Source organism: Gigantopelta aegis, chromosome 15 (assembly GCF_016097555.1).
Source record: "Gigantopelta aegis isolate Gae_Host chromosome 15, Gae_host_genome, whole genome shotgun sequence".
Taxonomy (NCBI): domain Eukaryota; kingdom Metazoa; phylum Mollusca; class Gastropoda; order Neomphalida; family Peltospiridae; genus Gigantopelta; species Gigantopelta aegis.
Window position 1 is genome coordinate 35,341,257 of NC_054713.1, and position 19,930 is coordinate 35,361,186.

Here is a 19,930-nt window from a genome sequence, read left to right on the forward strand (position 1 = left end):
AATCATGCAGGTTGTAGTGGACGAAATACAAAAAAAAAAAAAAAAAAACCCGCTGATTTTACCCTTAGGAATATGTTATACTATTACAAAGTAAAAGAAAAGAAATACACTGTCCAGATCTGACTTGGAATTTAGTTGTTGTTTTTTTCCCCTCCTAGACTGCCCAGCTCATATATCACAAATAGTTGGGCAGGCATGCTACAAAATCTTTTGACACAGAAAAACAAAACTTTCCAGATCCTCTACTTCAGTATAAGCAGCATAGGTCTATTTATTATTATTAAACCATCTAAATTATATACGACATTATGTTTGTCTAGGTACAAAATGTGCCATTATTCATATGACTGTATAAATGTTCTTATTTAAATATTCTTACAGATACTTATGTTTTAAAATGTGCCATATTCTTTGTATTATTCATATATAAAGAAATAAAAATTGATTGATTCTATTAATCTTGAATCGAAACTCTAAAAGTTTTATAAGCACCAAGCCAAATCCCAGACGTCAAAATAAGACGCCTTTTTGAGTCCGATTTTTAGTCCGAGTTTGCTGGCAGTCGGAACTTCTTGGCGGATTCATACGAATCAAACCGGAGAAAGCGTACTTGGCCGAGGCTTTCCGAATAGTGCCCAACATCATCGCCACCTGTCGACTTCTTGGAGATAAGTTATTGACAAGAAATGTGTGCAAAAATATGACTTGTTAATGTATTCTTATGTTGCTTTATTGCCATAAGTAATGGATATCTTCAGCGATTTACCACAACCTTCATGTAAGAAAAGATAAATATAAATTAATGTCTACTTTTTGTTTAAGACTGATCTTTACCAATCTAATTTTGCATCTATAGTCAAGACCGTTAACTCTAATTGATCTGTGAGTGAATGGTTGCACACTACCAATAATAGGAATTAAAAAAAAAACATCCCAGGATTTAACTTATGCAATAAAGTACAATAGTTAGCTTATAGTTTGTTATACCGAAAGAATATACCATTCCATTTTTTCCCTCAATACTACAATTGTGTAAATTGACAGGAGGGGTAGAAAAAAAAAAAATGGTGGCAAAATATCCGCCCGGTCCCTCCCACACTTCATTCCATATATAAGCCCCATCAAAAAATCCCTCTTTACATTGATGAGGGAAGGGTGGTGGGGGGGGGGGGGGGGAGACTGGTTGGATATTTTTCCGATGGTGGTTTCATGTTCATGATCTTGTATAATTTAACTTGATTTTCATGTAGCCTATAGATTCAAAGTTCTACGGTTAGCAAACTATACTGAGCACGCATTTTGGCTATCTGTTCAAGATAGCATTTTAATGGTTAGTTGTTAGTGAGAGAGAGGTCGCAGCATAACTTCCCATTGAGTCACAGAAAGAGGGGACAATATTTCAAAATCTGAGGTACATGTAACCGGAAGTCGGTACACATGGTTTTTACCTAGGTAACCAATTGTTCGGTTATGTTAATTATATTTGTGTAACCTGTGGATTACCTGATCAGTTACCTCAAAGTTATATTTTAAATACATAATTTTTAGCTCAAACATAAAGTTAAAACAAAATACAAAAGAAAACATTTTATAAAACAGTTTCTTTAACCTTCTGACTACTGCAGGCGAGATATCTCGCCCGACGTCACGTCAGTCGATATACTGTACACTGTATACAGTGCATTCCCCAATTCATATTTCCCGCTGTTTTGCACACGACACTCACCGGAAACGGAAATATAATTAAAGAAAAAAGATTTTTTTTCAAAATGGTGGTTTTTGTTTTGATTTTTTCAATTGAAAATACCTTGAAATTTTGAGTTCAAAAAGTGGTTTTCGGCAAGTATTTTCGCTTGACAACAATGGCGGCACGTCACAGTAATTTTCAGGGATCGATAGCTGATTGTAACAGCTAATTTGATAATAAATTTGATCGTTTTACCAACAACGAAAATTACCAAATATTGCAATATGAATCGTAGTTAGGGTTTAAAAACAAATTCTGGTCAGAAAACCACTGTTATCGGGAATAATGGACATAAATACTGGACAGCTGGCCACAAATGCCCGTAAGTAAACGCAACTTTTTCGATTTTTTGCCTAATTTTAATCACCATTAGCCGATCTAAAATAATACAAATTACAAAAAAAGACACGAAAATAATACTTACCGATTCATATATGAACTTTATTTCATGTATTTATGAAACATTTAAGTGAATATATGTGAGTAAAAATTATAAACTTGTACCCACTCAACGTGGTTTTTGTTAAAAATTAATCCAGTAGTCTAAAGGTTAATGCTTGCAAATCGAAAGAAGTGACTTGCAGATGTTTCTTTTGTTTTCGTACGTTCGTGGATACTTAATGGCACGAATTGGATTCGGGGATTCGCATGAATGTTTAGCCCAGGTAAAAGTTATAAATTAGTATCCCCTCAGCTTGGTTTTTGTCAAAAATTAAGCCAATAATCAGAAGGCTAATATCAACAAGGGCTTCTAGAATTTTCATAAAATCCACTAGCCATGGGATCAGTGATTAATTTTTTTTACTAGCCACAATTAAAAATTCACTAGCCCTACTTTACTTAAAGTTGATACAATTTTACTAAATACTAGTAATAATCAAATATGTTACCTAAAGAGGGAGAGACAGCTTAAAACACTGAGGGGTTGGGTGTGGGCAGGATATTTATATTTACAAAATAGACTTAACTGCAACATTTGACCAAAACAATTCACTAGCCATCGGGCATGGCAATAGTAGTTATTTACTAGCCCAACATTGAATATCACTAGCCAAGGGAGTGGGGCTACCATAATCTAGAAGCCCTGGTATATTTAATTAATAAAATGGTACAAATGTGACTGTTATATTATATTATATCTTAACGGGTCACAGCCATTTTGTTCCATCTCATTCTCAGTGAATCTCCCTCTGGCGAGCTGGTGGTTACGTAATATTTAACGCGTCATATCAGGAATTAGTCTTAGAACTAAAATATACAGTTTTGCATATTTTTTTGGGATGATGAAACAAGTAGGCATCGGAATGTTCTGTAGTAATATCCATCCCAATAAGGCAGCAATAAGTATATATTATTTTCCAGCACACAATAATCCACCATTGTCAAAGTGGTTACAAAACAAATCAAAATAACTGTTTTGTCCTGCTATGTATAATTGTATTTTAGAAACCCTACTTACTGAATGATAAACGGAGTGCTTAATTAGCTAATTTGTCTATTCTTTTAGTTGCCGCCACCTGTGATTCCTGATTGGCAGATGTATATTTCCGTGCTCGAACTCAAGCATTTGTCTCTCACGACAACCCCTCCAATTGTCCATGGAAATCGGCAATGCCATGGAGATAGCTGTGGGGTTTTTTAATTCTCCGCGGAACTTTTTTGTTTTGCTGTTTGCTAGATTAAATTTTTTCTCATGGCATGTTTTTTTGTCGTGAACATTTTCTTAATTGGGAGGGTTGAACGGCAATTTTTAAAAGAATTACCGTTGGTGAAATGGCCACCGACGTCAATGTTGAGCCTGCCGATGGCAATATTTTTAAAAGTAACTTTTGCAGCAAATAAACATGACTGAAGGTTATTTTGCTGTACGGAAGGAAATGTTTTATTTAACGATCAACTCAACACATTTTATTTATGGTTATATGACGTCAGACATATGGTTAAGGATAACACAGATATTGAGAGGAAACCTGCTGTCGCCACTTCATGGGCTACTCTTTACGATTAGCAGCAAGGGATCTTTTATATGCACCATCCCACAGACAGGATAGTACATACCACGGCCTTTGTTACACCAGTTGTGGAGAACTGACTGGAACGAGAAATAGCCCAATGGGTCCACCGGCGGGGATCGATCCTAGACTGACTGCGCATCAAGAGAATGCTTTACCACTGGGCTACGTCACGCCCCCTTGCTGTATGAAGACATATTGCAAATGTTAAATACTGGCAGATAATGTACACAAGACTGTGTGTACATTTTGCCATTGTTGAGGAGCTTTACCACAGGCACAAAAGTGCAATCGATGATTCTCCCTACTTACAGCAATTTGTGTGGTGTCATCGTAAGTTCTAACCCTGTATTTGGTAGGTGACCAAACACAGCAGTTGTCGCCATCTAGACACAAAATGAATACATAGACAAAACTACATATATATGGTTTTCTGATTTCTGTATTCCACGAGTGTATTTCCTGTCGGAAACCCCGATGCCGCAGAGGGGTTTCCGGCAGGAAATACACTCGTGGAATACAGAAATCAGAAAACCACACATATATAGTTTTGTATTTATTACATACCCTAAATTGGAATTTTGTTTCTAAATAATAGTTAAAAAATTGTAACTGCTAGCTAATGACGGGGATTTCTCAATTTACACAACTAGGTCAGCTGTGTTACTACGCGGACCGATGAACCACTAATTATTACACATAGGAATATAGTTATATTTAAACAATAAATAGAAATAAGAAAGAATGAATGAAGGGTTACTTATAATATTAATGATATTGTTTGAAATGCCTTTTAAAGATAATGTAATAGCTAAAATTCACGAACAATGCAATATTTAATTTGCTCGTAATATGTTACAAAACCAGCACGCCAGTTTAATCAATGAAGAAAAATGTCAAGAATTGTACACTCAATGTCTATGTCGTCATCGGTATGTTTTCTTTTATTGATGTTCATGGAATTATTCGTTGCTGAAAAGTTGAAGTTTATATTAAATGTGCCTCCATAAATTATCGCTCCACTGAATAATCCTGTTGTCAGTTCATCCAAGTTTTCTATGTGAGGAGATGGTGCATGTCGACGACAGTCACTTTTAGCACCCTTGTTTTGGCTTCGTACACAATAAATATAGTATATCTTACCGTAATTTCACTTGAAATCCATATTTTGTAAAAGATACAATTTTTTAATCACAAGATTCTGTTCAACCACATTCAGGTGCATTAGTAATGTTAAAAAAAAATTCAATAGCAATTTTGCATTTGAATTTTTCCAATATTCTTAAAAAGGAAACGTCATGTACTCAGTTTATGGTTATTGTAAGGAGATGCAAAGTGACGTCATTTAAATTCAAAATTAGCTATATTATTACAATGCTTCGCAATATTAAAATAAAAACTAGTCTACTAACCTTGACCCCTGTCAAATTTATTTTACAAGCAGACAACGCTGTTTGCAGGTCGGTATTTTTTTTTTTTAATTTCATAATTCTGGACAAAATATTAATTTTAAGTTTTAAAAGATGAAAGAAATAAAAAGTACCCTTTGTCAAATATATCATATCACAAAATTACCATTGGATATGTTTTATTTATTGTGTACGAAGCCAAAACATGGGTCCAAAAAGTGACTGTCATCGACCTTAATCGTGCATTAAAGGGTTGTTGGTGAGAAGTGTTCCCGTCAGATCTAATTTTGGTATCGCGCTCATGAAATTGTAAATATTCGTCACCGTTTTTGCTTGTTTTCATTTCAAATGTTCCACAAAATAGCATTTTAAACATGCATAACAGTTAACTGCTTTAATAGACAATTCAAACCAAGCACCAACTTTGTTTACATATCGCTAAGGGCATTCCCGGTAACCATGTGCTATAAATAGTAGCGTTGAATATGGCATAGTTTCGGCAGTTGAGTTGATTAAGGAAAAGTGTATTTCATTTTTGTATTCAGGACTGTATTTATATAGTAAGATTTAATGGGTATGTAATAAATACCGGTATTATTAACATCACAGGATATTGTGATGCATTTTTTGCCAATCTGGAGAAATTGTAGGCAATTATGTTATTATCATGTAGTGGATCAGGAACCGGAGTCACCATATTGATGTGTTGGGCCACAATATTTTATTATAGGATGGCATAACATAAAAAAATTTCGATTTACTTTTGACTCTTAGAGTTTCATGATATTTTCCATTGTAGCATCTCCAGTGAAGAATACGTCTGGTTCAAAAGCAAAGTTCCCTGTGAGTGTTCCAGCTACAGATAGGGGAGACAACTCTGGCCTGTTTGGCGACTTGCCGCCAGCTGATGATGCTGATGACAAACAGAAGATCAGAAACAAGAGGAAATCAGAAGATTCCATTCAGAATGAGAATCAGAAACATGTTAAAACAGAGACTTCTGGTTGGTGATAAATTTATATTATACGAAATCCTAGAAAACAATTATACGGTAAAGTATTCTTATAACGAACCGGAAGGGCCCATAATCTAGTTAGTTCGTTATGGCAGTAGTTCGTTGTACACATTTGCATAAGTTGGTTATTAAAATCTAGGGAGATAAAACGGGACTTTATGTTCAATTAGTAATATGCAGTAGTTCGTTCTAAGCATGTTCGTTACAAGAATACTGTAGTACAAAATTAATTGGTTGAAATGCAGACTCACATGTCATGGAGAATGTTATACCTACGTACTGTTAAAGTTTGTTTTGTTTTGTTTAAAGACATCACTAGAGCACATTGATTTATTTATCATTAGCTATTGGATGTCTTAGAGAGGAAACCCATTATATTTTTCCATTAGTAGCAAGAGATCTTTTATATCCACCATCCCACAGATAGGATAGCGCATACCATGGCCTGTGATATACCAGTCATGCACCAGACTTCTCCCCCCCCCCCCCCCCAAATGTCTCACATTATTGAGCTGAAATTTTTTATATGGTTTACAATTCACTATTACAGATCAAGTTTGACTTTCATGACAATTTACCCATTTTTGACAGAGTTATGGCCCTTGAACTTAGGAGATATGAATTTTTTTTTAGCCCAGTAGGCAACCTGTATTGCTTTAGCAGTACTCACTGAATGCTTGCATTATTAAAAGGAAGTAGCCCAGTGGTTAAAGTGCTCGCTTGATGCGCGGTCAGTTTGGGATCGATCCCCATCGGTGGGCCCATTGGGCTTTTTCTCGTTCCAGCCATTACACCATGACTGGTATATCAAAGGCGGTGGTATGTGCTATCCTGTCTGTGGGAAAGTGCATATAAAAGATCCCTCGCTGCATTAGAAAAAATGTAGCGGGTTTCCTTTTATGACTAATGTCAAAATTACCAAATGTTTGACATCCAATAGCCGACGATTACTGAATCAATATGTTCTAGTGGTGTCGTTAAACAAACCAAGCTTTTAGTATTAAAAAAAATTTAATCTCTTGTGTATAATTATGGAGAGTATCCTATGTGGTGAGGATTGTCCAAAAACAAACCTAATAAATGCTGGAGTATATATTATAATAATATTGCAAATAAATATTATTTTTGTCATTTCAGCCCGATACATCTTAAAAGGTTACGTAGCGGACCGGAGAGGAGAGAGAGAGGAAATGCAAGATGCTCACGTGCTGGTTGATAACTTCCTGGATGAATTTCAAGACCTTCATCCATCCATGTAAGTTGTACTTTATTTACTGTGTTCAAACCAAACTTTATATAATCTAAAAACTCATTGCAGCTTACTGTCTTTTTATTTGGCCAATGTTATTTTCTTTTTCCTTCTGTTTTTTTTAAAACTTGTTTTTTAACAGTATAGTTACAAAATGTAATCCTAAAAAAAATTAAAGACTTATAAACCAGATCTCGATGTGAAACAAATTGAGGAGATTATGGGGACCCATTTAAGATATTACCATATTGATACCATATGAAGGTTCCACGGGAGTAACTTGTGATGTCATATTTTTAGCACGTGATATTTGAAAGTTTTAACATTTACAACTCAGCAATCATAGAATATTTATGCCTAAGAAAGCATGATTTACCAACTATTATTAATGGCCTACCGTAATAATAGGTTTTTAATTTCACCGTTTCAGTGTCACAGACTCATGTTTCACTCAGTTGTAACTTTATCCAAATGTGTTACAGGTTTGTAGATTAACTAAACTTGTGTTAATTTTCACGGGTTGAAACTAGGGTCTGTCTCTTTAAACAGTGAGGTTTGATATACATTAAGATACCTGTAGTTAATAGCCAATGATTAAAAACAGTTTGGTAGGTTGCAGTAAATAATTTTTTTTAATGGTACACCAAGATAATTAATACTGAATTCAGGGCTAGCTCTGGCACTTGCCAACTTTGCCAATTGCAAATTCAAAAAACAATTGGCAAATTTTATTTTATTTTGGTGATTAAAAAAAAAATGTAAATTTTTTTTATTAGAAAATAACTGGGTGTTTGTGATTTTTGAAGCTTTGGCAAAACCAGGGAGCATTTTGTTCAGTATCGCATCGCGATTCACTACACAAGACTCGGAGATCGCTACACAATTTTAAAACATTAAACAGTAGTTCAATTTTTAATTGACTAGAAATATCGCTGATCAAGATTTTGAAAACAAAATGTTCCCTGCACCCAGAGCTAGCCTTGAAAGTGTCATTATTTGCACTAAAAAATGTAAAATACTAACCATTAATGGCGTGTATTGCGAGCATGGTTTTTGTTGTTGTGTTTTTCAGACACCATCTCTCTCTCTACTGCGTGTTTGACGGCCACGGGGGCTCAAGAGCTTCAAGGTTTGCATCTGAAAGTTTGCGGGTGAACCTCCGGACTTACTTTCCGAAGGGTAATCCTTGATGCCCTAGTGCCATGTGCTGATACAATAGATTAATTTTGAGCCGCCAAAAACCCTTTCTGCACCTTCACAATATTTGATTTTCTATAATTATTAAACCAAAGGGTAGTCAATGGTTTGACATGATGGCCTAATAAGTTGTTGCTTGAAACTAAATACATTTAGTTTGACTAGAAGAGTACTTTATTGAACTAGCTACATAAGCATCATATCCCAATTGTTACTGATATTTTTGTACGCAATTGAATTATGGCTGTATGACTCCATAACTATAAACCAAGGTATATCTGAGATATATTTTCTGAACCAGATTATTAACAACCACAAAAAAGTACTCTACTACATTAATTACTAGTAGATTTCAACCACATTTTGTCCATTCGGAAATCATGAAAAAACCATTACAGCGACACAGATTCCATACTACAGTGAAACTCCTCTAAACCAAGTGAAATGTCCGGTTTTTATAGGCATCTGGTTTAGAGAAGCTAGAGAAATTAAGTTCTGTACTGATTTTTAAAAAAGGACCGTGAAAAATTTCCGGTTTTGGGGGAATTCCAGATTATAGCGGGTCCAGTTTTGAGAGGATACACTGTAGGTGGTAACTATGTCATCTTTGTCAACTTCGATAAGATCTCCTGGTTGCCTGTTTTTTCTTTTTTAACAATAAAAGCCAAAGGGTTTGGCAGGATGTGATGTCATTTAACAACATCAGGAACGGGACGTAGCCCAGTGGTAAAGCGCTTGCTCGATGCGCAGTTGGTTTGGGATCGATCCACGTCAGTGGTTCCATTGGGCTATTTCTATTTCCAGCCAGTGCACCACGACTGGTATATCAAAGGCTGTGGTATGTACTACCCTGTCTGTGGAATGGTGCATATAAAAGATCCCTTGCTGCTAATCGAAAAAGAGTAGCCCATGAAGTGGCGACAGCGGGTTTCCTCTCTCAGTACCTGTGTGGTCCTTAACGATATGTCCGACGCCATATAACCGTATATAAAATGTGTTGAGTGCGTCGTTAAATAAAACATTTGTTTCTTTCTAACAACATCGTGGCGTGTTATGGTATAAAGCAATCATCACGACGTCATATCCATTACGTCTCATTATTCTGAGCTTTTCACCCGTCTTGAAGAGTATTGCATAAAAAAGCAAAATGGCAGATGGCAAGAAATTACATGCTTTTTGTCCTAGGAGATCTCAGCGAAGTCGATATAGGTGACATTGTTACATTCTAGTATATGGAAGCTGCGTCATTGTAAATTTTTTCCACCATTTCTGTCTGAACAAAATGTGGGGAAACCTAACGGTAATTAAAGGTAGGATAGTAATTTATCATAGTTGTTAACAATCTGGTTAGGACATTAATCTTTGATGTATTGGTGTCAGGTACTGCATTAAAATATTATTTTTAATAGAAGAAGAAAAAAAGACATCAAGATATATGATTTGCCACTCATATAAACCAAGATGTGGCATATAATGCATCTGTATGGTTATTGTTTGTCATGTCAAGTTTCATGCATTAATGATTAATGGCCGATTATAATCCTCATGATTAATTACAACCTTCAAATTTGTTGTTTAACTTCAGTTACTTATCCCAGTTATCTCCCATGTCTTTTTTTGTTGTTGATGTTTTGGGGTGGGGGTTTTTGTGAACTAATTTTGATTAGTACTTATCTATGTTATTCCAGGTGATGTTGATTCAGTGGAAAAAGAAATGAAGAAGTGTTTCATTGATGCTTTTAAGAAGACTGATGAGGATTTTCTCAAGAATGCGGCTAAAAGGTGAGAGCTAGATATAATTGTGTCAACATGCCTGAAGGGTGTATACCACCAAATCAAATCCCACAGACGACAATAGTAACATGTGGCTGAAACTCCTACCTCAGGGCTCAAACTTAAGAATATATCACCCACGGCATTTTAAAAAACAAAAAAAATTGCCATGGGTGAAACGACCCACCGACGGCAATTTTAAGCCTGCCTGTGGCAGTTTTTTAAAAGGTGACTTGTACAGCAAATAAATATGACTGAAAGGTTATTTTGTTGCATGTAGACATATTTCAAATGTACAAATGTTAAATACTGGCAGATAATGTACACCAGATATATTCATTATGCTGTTGTTGAGGAGTTTTACGGACAGCAGTAATTTTTATCCAGTAGCACAAAAGTGCCAACGGTGATGCTCGTAACCCACAACAATTTATATCTCAATGGCGGCAATTGCTGTCGGTGCCATTGTTAAATTTGAGCCCTGCTACGTGCAGTGTTTTAATCGACATAAACGCCACAGATATAAATACTACCACCCCCTCACCCTTAAAGTGAATCAGAAAAAATTGGTGGTGAAGCTGCTCATTTCTGAGATAACAGGTAGCGTCTGTGACTACCCTAGTTCCGCACAAAGTTTGAATACTTTTTTTTTTACAGGTACCCCCATACATGTTTCAAGCACAGGGCTAAATGACACAGTGGTACTAGATGAAATAAAATTGCCTACATTTTTTGCCCAGATGAAACTATTTTTTTTTAAACCCAACACACTCACATTTATCAATGATCACAGGACTTGTGGTGTTAACTTCTCTATCAAAAGTTGAATGCACCTCGAACTTTGACCCAGCCAGAAGTTATTTGGTTTAGTACTACCTATATACCTCTTGGATATAGGCACGTTAATAAAGTATCCTGTAACCTGTAATGGTCGCTGCCACCCTGGCAATTAACTAAGGAAATCGGCAATGCCGTGAAGATTGCTGCAGCGTTTTCAAATTTCTACAATATTTATTTTGCTGTGGAACTTAAAATGTTTTGTGTTATTTGTGTTAATTAAGTGGTTTTTGTAATACTGACAGATTAAACTCGTTTGTTTAATTGCCATGATTGCACTGTAACAAATCTAAATCTTCTGTTTTATGTCCCCCGTCCTAAATCTTTTAACTAAAAAAAAAAATTGTTTTGTTTAACGACACCACTGGAGCACATTGATTAATTAATCATCGGCTATTGAATGTCAAACATTTGTTAACTCAGTCATCAGAGGAAACCTGCTACATTTTTTCTAATGCAGCAAAGGATCTTTTATATGCACTTTTCTACAGACAGGAAAAACATACACGGCCTTCGTCCAGTTGTGGTGCACTGGTTGGAACGAGAAAAAACCCAATCAGCTGAATGGATCCACCGAGGTTGTTCGATCCTGCGATGCAAGCACCTCAAGCGAACACTCAACCGACTTAGCTAAAAATAAACTTTTTTTTTATTATTATTTTTTTTTATAAAATTCATTAAACATAAACTTGTTGATACATTATTTTGTGTTTATTTCAGTAAACCTTCATGGAAGGATGGAACGACAGCCGTGGTAGTTTTAGTCGTTAACGATACACTCTTCATCGCCAATCTCGGAGACAGTAAGGTCAGTAGAGGTTGTAGGTCAACGATCGAAAACAAAGTTGTTGAGAACTGTTAATTTAATACATTCAATTTGCATTTTTTCTGAAGGAGACATGTCATAAGTTGATTTATAGTCAATTGTGAAGCACACATCCATTGATTAACAGTACAGACGGTAAAACAAGAAACGACAACAAATGTTTTAAATACTATATATGTGGCAACCTGTAATCAGCGGTCACCTGTCTAAAGTGGCCACTTTTATCTACTCCCTTGTGTGACCGCTTAAGACAGGTTTGACTGTATACAAAATCAAGTTTTAGTAGGTAGGTGCAAAGAACAGTTATTGATTTAGGTCTCACTACACAGATGATTTCCGGTAAGAGTTCATTGATCACGGTCAACTATAGTTCCTAACTGTGACACAAGTTATGGTTGACATATTCACTTCTAGGAAATGGTGAAAAATTAAAACAATATGTATGTTTAATGGTAAGCCATCTGGCTGTATTTTGCCCATGTTATTTTGTAATATTGTGCATCGACCTTTTGGGACATGGGTGTATAGCGCAAGAGACATCCGGAGTGAATGGGTTAATGAACCACATGTTCGGACCGGTATTACAGCCAGATGCGGTCATATAGCAAAAAACTGAGATGGCAATGTTCTCAATTTTGGAGTGAAAATAAATGCTTATATATTATAATGTATGTTCGCAGTGGTGTGTGTTGTTAGTGCCAATGAGAACCCGTTCTATTGGCAATCTTCATTTGAAGTTGGGCAATTTAACATGGGTTTCAATGGCAGATGACATCTGTGTAGGGAGACCTTAAGTGGTTTTTTGTTTTATTTGAAGACGTTTTATGCACACAAGCCAACATCACAAGGGTGTCCAAAGCTTTTCTACATAGCTGGCTACCAATGTCTAGATGATTTTATCAAGGCTCGAACTTAAGAATTTGTAACTCTACAGAAATAGGCAAAATGCTCACCAGTGTTATTTATGAGCCTGCCTACATCAACCAGTGACTTTTGCAACAAAAGTTAAAAGTTTATTTTGTTTAACGACACCATTAGAGCACATTGATTTATCCATTGATTCATTGCAGCGTTTCTGCCAGAAAGAAATTTTTGGGTGTGGAGCTGTGGAATTGAATGCAACCAGTCAACAGGGGCCTACCCAAGAAAGAAAATGGGTTATGTTTAGGGTTAGGGTTAAGAAAATCAAGCAGTAATGATAAGAATAATTAATTTTGTGAAACGGTGAACCTGGCAATGGTTTGTATACCTAGTCCAGACTCAATTTCAAATGACGTCACACGCATACAATTTGTATGGAATTGTGATGTCATTAGTGTCTCAGATTCTATTAGAGTCTTGAGTCTAGACTAAAATTTTATAAGCACCAGCCCTTGATCAATGTTTTCATTTAATTTTCCAGGCTGTGTTGTGTCGGTACAAACCTGACCAGGACAAGTGCGTGCCGATTCCTCTGTCGGCCGATCACAGTCCGTCTCTGTATGAAGAGCGAATGAGAATTCAGAAAACTGGAGGCCATGTCAGGTTGAATTTACTCACACTGTAGCAGGGCTAGATTTGTGAATAGAGATCATCTTGTGATGGCAATTTAGTACAAAGTTAAAGTTTGTTTTGTTTAACGACACCACTAGAGCACATTGATTTATTTGTGATTGCTGTTGGATGTCAAACCTTTGGTAATTCTGACATGTAGTCTTAGAGAGGAAGTCGGCTACATTTGTTCATTAGTAGTGATGGATCTTTTATTTGCACCATCCCACAGACAGGATAGCACATACCATGGCCTTGATATACCAGGCATAGTGCACTGGCTGGAACAAGAAATAGCCCAATGAGTCCACCGATGAGGATTGATCCCACACCGACCGTGCATCAGGCGAGTGCTTTACCACTGGGCCACGTCCCGTCCCCAGTTTAGTACAAATAATAAACGCCCAATAATGGTAAAAATTCTGTTGCAGATGAATCCTACAGCTGAGTTCTGTGGAGACCCTGCTGATTACTAACTCAAAGTTCAAATGCTGTGTGTCTGTTAGTTGTGTTCAAGTTTTAATCATTAAATTTTCGTTACATTCATATGGTTATGTCCATTGTCCAACTGTATATTTGGTATTTCTTGAAAAAAAATACCTGGTATACAATCAAACTGTAGACCCTTAAACCGTCAACTTGACGTCATTAGCTTTCTGGGTGTTATTTTCATTTGATCCCGAAAAAAGAATGTAATTAACCAATCACAATACAGAACACACTCTCCATCAGTTTTTGATGGTCGTAAAAATTACGTCGTCGGGGAACATTTTAAGTATCGATTACTTACTTAAAACCTGTCCATTACTATATTTGGGGAACCTATAGTAACTTAGTAATGGAGAGTTATGGAATCACTGAATTACTAAAAAATAATGCAGGTTTGAGGCAATACAGTGATGTCACAGGTGTATTTTTTTATTTCATCTTCTCTCCTTTCTTGTGTATTTAGGGAAGGTAGAGTGATGGGAGTTTTGGAAGTGTCTCGTTCCCTTGGCGATGGACCATACAAAAACCATGGAGTCACATGTTTGCCGAATGTGAAACGATGTCCAATCACTGAGAATGACAGGTAGTTTTTATTGTGTTACATAGTTTCATAGTTTTTACCTGAAAGTGTGTAGAAAAGTTACAATGCTGGTGGGGTTTTAGACCTCTTGTGGTCCAACAGGTGGCGACTACAGGTTTTGAATCCATCCATCTGTCCCATATATAGGTTTCCAGACTCTTTTTTTTTCTTTTTCTGTATTGTCTCAAGATACTAAGATAAAATTAGTGTACAGTATAGGTTTTTCATTTAGAGTAACAAATTAATTTTGACTTTATGTCGATTTGCCTTTTTTGTTTTTGACAGAGTTATGGCCCTTGAACATAGGAGAGCTAAATATTTATTTGTACTGCTTTAGCAGTACTGTCTGAATACATGTTTTGGTAGGAGTTTTCTATATCATTGTGGATATGGTGTCATAATGTTACGCTATTGAATATGTTACATTATTGAATGGAAGGAAATGTTTTATTTAACAACGCACTCAACACATTTTTATTAACGGTTATATGGTTCTATTGAATGGACCTTCTTGTAAAATTAGTATTTATCCGGCAACCACCGATTCTATTGACAGAATATGCTGACGGATAAAGCAAAGTCATATCAGGATACGACTTTTAACGTCCTCGTGTGACGTTGCACGCATAGCTACATTACAAAATTGCTCATTTTGACCTCTAGGTCATCATACAGTGTGTTTGAAATAACAGAAATAATAGCGTTTCCACTTAATTTTTATGTTCTGTAGGATAAAGATAATAACTAGTTAATGACATCGGATATCTGCTTTATCCTGTTCAGGCCGAATGAGAAAATTTTCATTCTAACCTTCACAGAATAAAGCAGATATCCGACGTCATTAGCTAGTTATTCTCTGTATATATGTATATGTAATATGTACAATGGACAGTACAAAAAAGCATCTTCTTTTTCATCATCTTCTTAAACAAATACAGTGAAACATCTCAAAACCGGACCCTCTGTAAACCGGAATTCCCTCAAAACAGGAAGTTTTTCACGGCCCCCTTTTAAATATCTGTACAGAAGAGAACCTCTCTAAACTGAATACGTCTTAAAACTGGACATCTTACATGGTCCCGAGGTTGTCCAGTTTAGAGGGGTTTCACTGTATATTCCTTTCTTTTTCACGTCGATAATATGCATTGGTTTATTGAACCTTTTTTTAATTCTGAGATAAATCAGTGTTTTGTTTTATGTTTTCAGATTTATCCTGATTGCATGCGATGGGTTGTGGAAAAGCTACTCCCTGCAAGAAAGCATTGACTTTGTGAACAAGACCAGTTCACAGGTAATCTATTAATCGGTCCATTTTTATAGCATATTAAACAAGCTTCCATTTTATATCATGTTTATGTCCCGAGTGAAATAATTTTTAGTTGTCACGAGCTACAGCGATTGACGATATAAGTTGTAGAAGCATCACGAGGACTATATGACTTTTTATGTACCCTCTGCGTGTTCTTTTACTCCGAGCCAAAGCTGAGGGGGTAAAAGAGCACACAGAGGGTACATAAAAAGCCATATACCCCGAGAGATGCTTCTACAACGAATTTATCTTGCCGACATGTTAAACCATATAGCCAAATAATCAAAATAACGCCAGACAATAATTGTTAACAATTTATTAACAGAGCCGTACCACGTGGACGCGAACGAAACCACTTGCCAGTGACGAAAAATAGTTCCATCGATAAACGAGTTTTTAACTTCAAATGTTTGTAATACGAAATTGTCTGAAACGGATATTAATAAAAAAAAAAAAAAAACTTTTTTTTTTATCAGAAATGTATGTAGTGAAAAAAAAAAAAAAAAACAAACAAAAAAACCAAACAAGAATGTTGCTAACCGCACATTAATACAATAACACCACGACCATAATTAGGTGGCCGAGTTCAACATTGCAGCTTTTAAAAGTATTGAAATAGTGTATTTTATAGTAAAAATAAAATTAATTATGTATACCTGATTGATTATCAATGTTATTTATAATCTAATTATTGCTTTAGCATTAACTGGGATGGCTGGAAACTGTTGGAAATTACAGACGGGGTATAAGAGAATTTGGCTCCGCCCACAGGGGTATAAGGGATTTGTCCAACGGTAAACAACCAATGAGATTAAAGAATTTTACATGAAGGCTAGATAATGAAAATTATTTCACGAGGGACATAAACATGATACGAAATGCTAGCGAGTTTAATATCCTATTTATTACCCATAATCGATCTTAATTTTTATCGCTCCACTCACTTGGTTGACGTTCTTGCAAAGTTGTAGTGCGCCCACTCGATGACGTTATAGTGTGACGTCAAAGTATTATGTCCCACTTGGCATTCTGGCGGGACGTATCACTTTGACATGTACCGAGATATTTCTAACCATATTGGTAATAATATGTACTATGTGACAGTATTCTTAAACAATCTTTTCATGCATACACTTTAGTAGTCTTCAAGCAGTCTCTCACGAATATGTTGGTAGTCTTCGTACACAATCTTTAGTGGGACGGGATTTAGCTCAGTCGATTGAGCACTCACCTGAAGTGCTTGCGTTGCAGGATAGAACCACCTCGGTGGATCCATTTAACTGAATGGTGTGTTTTCCATTCCAATCAGTGCACCACAATTGGTCAAAGGCTGTGGTGTGCTATCCTGTCTCTGGGATGGTGCATATAAAAAGATCCCTTGCTGCTAATGGAAAAATGTAACAGGTTTCCTCTGATGACTACGAGTCGGAATTACCAAATTACCAAATAGCTGATGATTAATTAATCAATGTGCTCTAGTGGTGTCGTTAAACAAAACAAACTTCAACTTTTTTCTTCTTTTTTTTGTCAATCTTTAGTAGCCTTAATGCACAATCTGGCAGTTTCACGTACAGTTATTTTGGTAATCTTCAATCACAAACGGTTTTTATGCACAATCTTTGGTATTTATGGTAGTTGTCATGCACTCTACTAATCTTTATACAATCTGTTGTAGTCTCACCATGCAAACTGATATTTTCCACGCACAGTTTAACTTCTGCATGCACAATTTTTAAAATTCTTTTCATATAGTTCTTGGTCTTTTTCACCAAGTGCCCAGTGGTAAAACGTTCGGCTGATGCACGGTCGGTCTGGGATCGATCCCTGTCAGTGGGCCCATTAGTCTATTTCTCGCTCCAGCCAATGCACCACGACTGGTATATCAAAGGATGTGGTGTGTGTTATCCTGTCTGTGGGATGATGCATATAAAAGATCCCTTGCTGCTAATCGAAAAGCGTAGTCGATGAAGTGGCAACAGCGGGTTTTCTCTCTCAATATCTGTCTGGTCCTTAACCATATGTCCAACACCATATAAACGTAAATAAAATGTGTTGAGTGTGTCGTTAAATAAAACATTTCCTTCCTTCATTTCACCAATTGCGGTCTTCTGTGAAATTTTTATGCAACATTTATTTGCCTGTCAACATTGTAGTTTGTTACAAATTACGAAAAATAAGTCAAAATATTTTAAATAAATTCATTTTCCAGATTTCTCAAGTCGCCTCGTCTGACGGGAAGACTACAGAAGATACGTGTTTTGAAACTGCGTGCAACCGACTGGCGAATGACGCAGTCCTCCGGTTAAGTGGCGACAATGTGACAGTCATGATCGTGTCCATAAAACAGATGGATCATGGAAAATCCTGATGAGCGGTTTCCATTCATAATGTTCAATCTACTAATATAATTTCAGGCGCATGTGCAGCAATTTTTGCAGGAAGGGCCTAGATTGTGGCAAGCAAGTTTATAAGGGGAGTCGAATCATTCTTCCCCTGGAAAATATATTGAAGCCAAAGAAAAGTTGCTTGAGCAGGGAGGGGTTTCAACCCCTCCAAACCCTCCCTCTGCACACGTACCTTAATATTTGCCATATATTTTTAAAGGAATGAAATTAATGCATCATGATTTTTTTTTTTAGCATTGGGTTAGTGGGGATGGGCAGGTTGAGGGATCGTAGTAGCCAAACTGGTTACAAGCATGGCAACAGTAGCCACTGCTATGGCTGTAGTCGCACTGCTAAAAAACACACAGAAGAGGAATTAGCAATTGCAACAGCGTATACAGGCATGGTGGAAGCAAGTAGACATTCAGGGGGGCTGACTTGAGATTGAGGGTGCAAAGCAAAGTTTCTAGGGGGTTCGGGGTATGCTCCCCCATAAAATTGTAGAAACTAGATTCCTGCACTCTACAAGTAAAATTCATTAAGATTAATTACCAATAATAATTTTGATTCAGAATTATTGGGGAAGGGGGCTCCACCGTGCCCGGTATATTTATTTACTATGGCAACGAAGACATATTTCTTCAGTTTAGAAGAAAACTCTTTTTCGGCTTTCTGTGATTGTAAATTATTCTGACTATTACTGTAATCATTGCTTGCATGGCAAAATCGCAAGCAGATATCTTGAATTTTGTTGCCTTGCCAAAAAAAAAGGTTTGTGGCAACGCGACCACTAGGTGCATTTTAGTCTCAACAGTAACTATTATAAAATATTTGTTTCATTTGTATATAATCTATTAACAAGTACTATGTGTTGTCTTAAAACAATGCTTGCATTTTAAAACCTGGACACATTTGGTTGTGGAAAGGTATGTCATAATTATTACACATCTGGTTAAAAAAAAAAAAGGTTTAGGTTTGTTCGTGTCATATTGATTGTTATTTCAAATTGTTTGATAATTTTTCAAATAAACTTTTATCAAATTCTTGTTATCTCTCTGGGACAGCATTAAAATTTTAAAAAATTGATGTGAAAAGGATTTCTTGTGACAAAAGTGTTTTATTCGACGTTTTACGAGTAAGAATTAAAAACTGAAAACTATGCAGAATTTGTGTTATTTTTCTTACACAGATAAATATAGTAAAGTTTTCATGCATGGTATAATGAAAATTCCATTATATTCATTACAATAGCAATGCAAGTTTGTTAATTTCCCGATGAACGTAAAAATAATGTCTTCAGGAAATGTCATACCTAATGACGTCACTTTATATTGGTATTTTGTCTCATTGAGTGTTATTGTTTACGAACTAAAAAAAAAAATCAAGATAAAATGTGAACTTTTAGCATTATTATTGTTTTAAATTTAATTATACGGTTCTTTTAATGGGTCACCAAGAGGGTCAAAAGCACAACCTCAGGATTTAGTTTTTTTCTGTTCCAATGACGTGTATGTCAAAGTCTGTGATATGTACTGCTGTGTCTATTGGAAAATGCATATAAAAAATCCTTTGC

The 19,930-nt window shown here is 36.0% G+C and overlaps 1 protein-coding gene across 1 annotated transcript; it reads left to right on the forward strand.

The window, feature by feature from the left end:
- Positions 1 to 642: 642 nt before the first annotated feature.
- On the forward strand, positions 643 to 19,516 carry LOC121390379 (integrin-linked kinase-associated serine/threonine phosphatase 2C-like). The gene is made up of 10 exons (XM_041522177.1): positions 643 to 778; positions 5,968 to 6,171; positions 7,321 to 7,438; positions 8,505 to 8,611; positions 10,318 to 10,411; positions 11,960 to 12,047; positions 13,468 to 13,589; positions 14,548 to 14,667; positions 15,871 to 15,955; positions 18,183 to 19,516. Exons 1-10 carry the CDS (start codon positions 745 to 747, stop codon positions 18,339 to 18,341), a joined length of 1,131 nt encoding a protein of 376 aa, XP_041378111.1. The 5' UTR covers positions 643 to 744; the 3' UTR covers positions 18,342 to 19,516.
- Positions 19,517 to 19,930: the final 414 nt, after the last annotated feature.